The 7,500-nt window shown below is 36.0% G+C and overlaps 1 protein-coding gene across 1 annotated transcript in view; it reads right to left on the bottom strand.

The window, feature by feature from the left end:
- The window catches only part of ass1 (argininosuccinate synthase 1), a 48,104-nt gene that overhangs the window by 22,577 nt on the left and 18,027 nt on the right, over window positions 1-7,500 (bottom strand). The window contains exons 7-8 of the mRNA XM_062958915.1: window positions 4,828-4,898; window positions 3,794-3,824 (exon numbers count right to left, since the gene is read on the bottom strand). Coding sequence (XP_062814985.1) covers window positions 3,794-3,824; window positions 4,828-4,898 — 102 coding nt within the window. The remainder of the gene's footprint in view (window positions 1-3,793; window positions 3,825-4,827; window positions 4,899-7,500) is intronic.

Genomic DNA, 7,500 nt, shown 5'->3' with positions numbered 1-7,500 from the left:
AATAACAAATTTAATTTAAATAACTATATCAATAATAAATTAAATAACATTTAATTTAAATAACAATAACAATAATAAATTAAATTACATTTAATTTAAATAACAATAATAAACATTAAAAATATTGGGGTTTTTTGTTGTTATAAAGTGCTGAAATGCAGCTGGCAAAGGTGGGCAAATAACATATGTAATTTAAATAACAATAATAAATAATAATAAATATAGTTTTAATTTCTTGTGATAAAGTGCTGAAACGCAGCTGGCAAAGGTGGGCAAATAACATTTAATTTAAATAACAATAATAAACAATAATAAATATAGTTTTAATTTCTTGTGATAAAGTGCTGAAACGCGGCTGGCAAAGGTGGGCAAATAACGTATTTAATTTAAGTAACAATAATAAACAATAATAAATAGTTTTAATTTCTTGTGATAAAGTGCTGAAACGCGGCTGGCAAAGGTGGGCAAATAACATATTTAATTTAAGTAACAATAATAAACAATAATAAATATAGTTTTAATTTCTTGTGATAAAGTGCTGGCAAAGGTGGGCAAATAATGAATGCACCGAGGGGGGTCCCTGGGCTATTTTTAAAGGGTTTTTTGTGTGATATATATATATATATATATATATTTGGAGAAGAAAGATTGGCAGCAAATGGTGCATGAAGGCTATCGATGCCTCCAAATGGTTTATTCATCCCGGTGGATCTTGTTTTTTTGTCTCGGCCTGAAAGGCCTCTCCCTCGCCTTTCTCCTCCTGCCTTTTCTTTTTCTCTCCCGATGAAGTTAAAGCAAGTAAATTTCCTATCTTTCGGGGCATTAGCTGCCTCATTGCCCCTCAATCGGCCGCCGTCCTCGCGCAGGCAGAAAAATGGCTCAACCATCTGTTTCAAATCCGTCACGAAGGGGAGGGATGAGTGGGAAAGCCGAGGAAAAGAGTCGGGACTTCCACAAACAACAAGATTTGGGGGTGATCGCGATTCGAAGCTCTAAATGCGGTAGGATTCGAATTCAGGTCTTCCGCCTTCCACTCATATAGGTCTGGATGTCGTTTGGGGGCCAATGGACCATGGACAATGGGATTTGCAGTACTTTCACTCCCACCTATGGACCATAGACAATGGGATTTGTAGTACCTTCACTCCCACCAATGATGAACCACTAAAAAACTTGGCACACTTAACTCCCATGGCCCACTCTACACCTTAGTGCAGTTTGGTGGAGAATGGACCAGGGATGATGGGATTTGCAGTACTTTCACTCCCACCTATGGACCATGGACAATGGGATTTGCAGTACTTTCACTCCCACCTATGGACCATGGACAATGGGATTTGCAGTACTTTCACTCCCACCTATGGACCATGGACAATGGGATTTGCAGTACTTTCACTCTACACCTTAGTGCGGTTTGGTGGAGAATGGACCAGGGATGATGGGATTTGCAGTACCTTCACTCCCACCAATGGACCATAGACAATGGGATTTGCAGTACCTTCACTCCCACCAATGATGAACCACCAACAAACTTGGCACACTTAACTCCCATGGCCCACTCTACACCTTAGTGCAGTTTGGTGGAGAATGGACCAGGGATGGTGGGATTTGCAGTACTTTCACTCCCACCTATGGACCATGGACAATGGGATTTGTAGTACCGTCACTCCCACCAATGATGAACCACTAACAAACTTGGCACACTTAACTCCCATGGCCCACTCTACACCTTAGTGCAGTTTGGTGGAGAATGGAGCAGGGATGATGGGATTTGCAGTACTTTCACTCCCACCAATGGACCATGGACAATGGGATTTGCAGTACTTTCACTCTACACCTTAGTGCAGTTTGGTGGAGAATGGACCAGGGATGATGGGATTTGCAGTACTTTCACTCCCACCAATGGACCATGGACAATGGGATTTGCAGTACTTTCACTCTACACCTTAGTGCAGTTTGGTGGAGAATGGAGCAGGGATGATGGGATTTGCAGTACTTTCACTCCCACCAATGGACCATGGACAATGGGATTTGCAGTACTTTCACTCTACACCTTAGTGCAGTTTGGTGGAGAATGGACCAGGGATGATGGGATTTGCAGTACCTTCACTCCCACCAATGGACCATGGACAATGGGATTTGCAGTACTTTCACTCCCACCAATGGACCATGGACAATGGGATTTGCAGTACTTTCACTCCCACCAATGGACCATGGACAATGGGATTTGCAGTACTTTCACTCTACACCTTAGTGCAGTTTGGTGGAGAATGGACCATGGACAATGGGATTTGCAGTACTTTCACTCCCACCTATGGACCATGGACAATGGGATTTGCAGTACTTTCACTCCCACCTATGGACCATGGACAATGGGATTTGCAGTACTTTCACTCTACACCTTAGTGCAGTTTGGTGGAGAATGGACCAGGGATGATGGGATTTGCAGTACCTTCACTCCCACCAATGATGAACCACTAACAAACTTGGCACACTTAACTCCCATGGCCCACTCTACACCCTAATGCAATTTGGAAGAGGATGGACCACGGACCATGGGATTTGCAGTACTTTCACTCCCACCAATAGACTGCCGGGTCCCCAAGCTAGTATTTATAGTATATCTATCTAACTATCTTCTATACATATAAGAAAAGTGGGAGTTGTAGTTCACCATGATCCAGAAAGCACTGAACCCAGCCAATGACAGATCTGGACCGAACTTGGCACGCATACTCGACACAGCCAACGATGCATCCTGCTGAGATTCGGGGAGGTTATGACTGTTTTCTGGAACTGGGATTTATAGTTCACCTGCAATCAAAGAGCACTCTGGACCCCACCAACAATGGACCTTTTTCAACTAACCTAGTCAACACCACGTACCCAAGATAGTAAATATATATAATGGAATAGGGCTTTAGATACCAATATATATAGGACTAGCTGTGCCCGGCCACGCGTTGCTATGGCAAAGTGGTGGTGGTATTGGCTAAAAATTGTTGTGTAATTTTTATTTGACGTTATTTGTATTTTTAAATTATTTGTATTGTAAGTTATCTTTTTATTTATTATATTTCATTATTTTCTTGTATTATTTTTAGTTATTTTCTGTTATTATAGTATTTCATTGTATTAATTTTTTAGTGTTTTTTTTATTATTTTAAGCGTTTTTTATTATTTTTTATTGGGTTGCTAGGAGACCAAGTTGGAGGAGCTTAGCCTTCTAACTGGCAGCAATTGGATAAAAGCAATTATTCCTCTCCCTCTAATTAGGACTTTATTTTTCTTTTCTTTTTATTGTATCAACCTAGAGCCGTGGATGATGGGTTGTGTTGTCAAATTTCGAGGTTGGGGGGCCTGTAGTTTTGTTGTTTTGTGGGTTGCCGTGATGCCATCACTCTTTTATATATATAGATGATAGTATTGCAATAGGGTTATAGATATAAGTGTATGAGCTGATGCTGATCAATAATAATAATAATAATAATGATAATTATAGCAGTGTACCCAAGATAGTATAAATATAAAATATAGATGAGTGACACTTGGCTTGAAAACAATATTTTTGGAAAGGGTTTTTTTAATGGACCATAAACTAAAAAGGCACCAAGAGTGCTGCAGCAAACAAGACCAATGCCATTTTAGGCTGCATTGAGATACATATATATATATATATATATATATATATATATATATATATATGAGAGAGAATGTAGATGAGTGATACCTCAATATATATGAAATACATATTCAAGAGGTAATAAAAAGTTATTTTTATTTTCTGGCTTACCTTTGGGTTCTCCAAAATCCCCGCCTCGTAGCTTTGGGATGGAGAAAGAGAGAAAAGAAAAAAATCCAATTAATTATCCATATAAGGTTTCCTATTATTATTATTATTATTATTATTGCTATTATTTTATTATGACACAGCAAACAAGATAGATTGCTGGATTTCATAATAATAATATAATATTAATAATATTATATATATATATATCTACTATTATTAATTATTAACTATTATTATTATTAAATAATATATTACAATATGTATTGGAATTTTATACACACACACACACACACACACACACACACACACATATATATAATGTGTATATAATGCTGAATTGTTAATAATTAATTATAATAATATAATATAATAATATTTTAAATAGTGAATTAATGCAAGCTTTATTTCTCTCAGCAAGATTTTATATATATATATATAATGCTCAATTGATTATTATAATGTTGAATTGCCAATAATTAATTATGATAATATAATATTATATAATAATATTTTAAATAGTGAATCAATGCAAGCTTTATTTCTCTCAGCAAGATTATTATATATATTATAATGCTGAATTGTTAATGATGAATTCTAATAATATAATATAATTAATAATATTAATGAATTAATGCAAGCTTCATTCCCCTAATAATAATAATTATAAATAGTTTTTAAATTATAATAAATAATAATAATAATGAATAAAAATAAAATACTACAATCATATAGTATAATAGTTATGAATAAAAATAAAACACAGCAATAAATTATAATTATTGATACATTTTAATAAAATAAAATATAATAAATGCTTATTATTAATAATAATAAATCAAAATATATATTATATATACTATATATCATATATATTATTATATTATATATATGATATATAGTATATATAATATATATTTTGATTTATTATTATATTGTAATTAGTAATAATTAAGAATAAAATATAATGAAATTATTATTATAATTATATACTTATTATAATTATTATAATTAATAAATAAAAATTAATATTATACCTGACATGCATGAGGTTTTCGTCCATGCTCCAAGGCTGGGAAGGACTCACCGGAACCGGGATCCCATGTTTCTAGTCAAATAATAATAATAATAATAATAATAATAATAATAATAATAATAATAAAGGATGAAATTCAATGTATGTGAACCCATCTAGATGGACTTTGGGGGCCCCTTGGCGCTCTGCTTGGCACGAACCCATATGACGGTGAAGCCATTAAGCGCAATAAATTATGCATCAGCCAGAAGGGCAGAAAATACGTTACGGAATCTGTAAATAAGGAGCCAAGCTTAAGTCATAGGGAAGTACAGACATATGCATATTATTATTATTATTATTATTATTATTATTATTATTATTATTATTATTATTTTATGACACAGCAAACAAGATAGATATGCTGGATTTCGTCTTCTCCTGATCAGCTTTTCCTTCAATTTTGTCAAGGAACTTTCCATGCAATGTTTTGTTGTGCCAGCTGTCAGCTCTAGTTTGTAGTGCGGTTTTCTTGTACTGGTTTTTTGTCTGCTGTGCTTTGAGGAGTTTCTGATTTTTGACTTCAATCAAAGCAGGTTCTTCACTTTGCTTTACATATTCCGCCAGGGCATGTAATAATAATAATAATAATAATAATAATAATAATAATAATAATAATAGAAGACCTGGCTCTGGCTCACGAATGGGACCCTGAAGAAGGAGACAGAAGGCCTGATCCTTGCAGCCCAGGAGCAAGACATCAGGACAAAGGCCATTCATAATAATAATAATAATAATAATAATAATAATAATAATAATAATAATAGAAGACCTGGCTCTGGCTCACGAATGGGACCCTGAAGAAGGAGACAGAAGGCCTGATCCTTGCAGCCCAGGAGCAAGACATCAGGACAAAGGCCATTAATAATAATAATAATAATAATAATAATAATAGAAGACCTGGTTCTGGCTCACGAATGGGACCCTGAAGAAGGAGACAGAAGGCCTGATCCTTGCAGCCCAGGAGCAAGACATCAGGACAAAGGCCATTAATAATAATAATAATAATAATAATAATAATAATAGAAGACCTGGTTCTGGCTCACGAATGGGACCCTGAAGAAGGAGACAGAAGGCCTGATCCTTGCAGCCCAGGAGCAAGACATCAGGACAAAGGCCATTAATAATAATAATAATAATAATAATAATAATAATAGAAGACCTGGCTCTGGCTCACGAATGGGACCCTGAAGAAGGAGACAGAAGGCCTGATCCTTGCAGCCCAGGAGCAAGACATCAGGACAAAGGCCATTCAGGCCAAGATCGAAAAATCAGCTGATGACCCAAAATGCAGACTGTGCAAGGAAACCGACGAAACCATGGATCATATCCTCAAGAAAGAAAATCGCACAGACAGACTACAAACAGAGGCACAACTCTGTGGCCCAAATGATTCATTGGAACTTATGCCTCAAGTACCACCTCCCAGCAGCAAGGAACTGGTGGGATCACAAACCTGCAAAAGTCTTGGAAAATGAGCACGCAAAGATACCGTGGGACTTCCGAATCCAGACTGACAAAGTTCTGGAACACAACACACCAGACATCACAGTTGTGGAAAAGAACAAGGTTTGGATCATGGATGTTGCCATCCCAGGTGACAGTCGCATTGGCGAAAAACAACAGGAAAAACTCAGCCGCTATCAGGACCTCAAGATTGAACTTCAAAAACTCTGGCAGAAACCAGTGCAGGTGGTCCCGGTGGTGATGGGCACACTGGGTGCCGTGCCAAAAGATCTCAGTCGGCATTTGGAAACAATAGACATTGACAAAATCACCATCTGCCAACTGCAAAAGGCCACCCTGCTGGGATCTGCACACATCATCCGAAAATACATCACACAGTCCTAGACACTTGGGAAGTGTTCGACTTGTGGTTTTGTGATACGACATCCAGCATATCTATCTTGTTTACTGTGTCATACAACAACAACAACAACAATAATAATAATAATACACCACACAGTCCCAGACACTTGGGAAGTGTTCGACTTGTGATTTTTGTGATACGACATCCAGCATATCTATCTTGTTTACTGTGTCATACAACAACAACAACAACAATAATAATAATAATACACCACACAGTCCCAGACACTTGGGAAGAGTTCGACTTGTGGTTTTGTGATACGACATCCAGCATATCTATCTTGTTTACTGTGTCATACAACAACAACAACAACAATAATAATAATAATACACCACACAGTCCTAGACACTTGGGAAGTGTTCGACTTGTGATTTTTGTGATACGAAATCCCGCATATAGATCTTGTTTGCTATGTCATAATAATAATAATAATAATAATAATAATAATAATAATAATAATAATAATAATAATAATACATCACATAGTCCTAGACACTTGGGAAGTGTTCGAGTTGTGGTTTTGTGATACGAAATCCAGCATATCTATCTTGTTTGCTGTGTCATACAACAACAATAATAATAATACATCACACAGTCCCAGACACTTGGGAAGTGTTCGACTTGTGATTTTTGTGATACGAAATCCCGCATATAAATCTTGTTTGCTATGTCATAATAATAATAATAATAATAATAATAATAATAATAATAATAATAATACATCACACAGTCCTAGACACTTGGGAAGTGTTTGACTTGTGGCTT

The sequence above is a fragment of the Anolis carolinensis genome, unplaced genomic scaffold, assembly GCF_035594765.1.
Source record: "Anolis carolinensis isolate JA03-04 unplaced genomic scaffold, rAnoCar3.1.pri scaffold_7, whole genome shotgun sequence".
Classification (NCBI taxonomy): Eukaryota; Metazoa; Chordata; class Lepidosauria; order Squamata; family Dactyloidae; genus Anolis; species Anolis carolinensis.
Note: the sequence above shows the minus strand (reverse complement) of the source record. Positions and strands in the feature narration are given on the sequence as shown.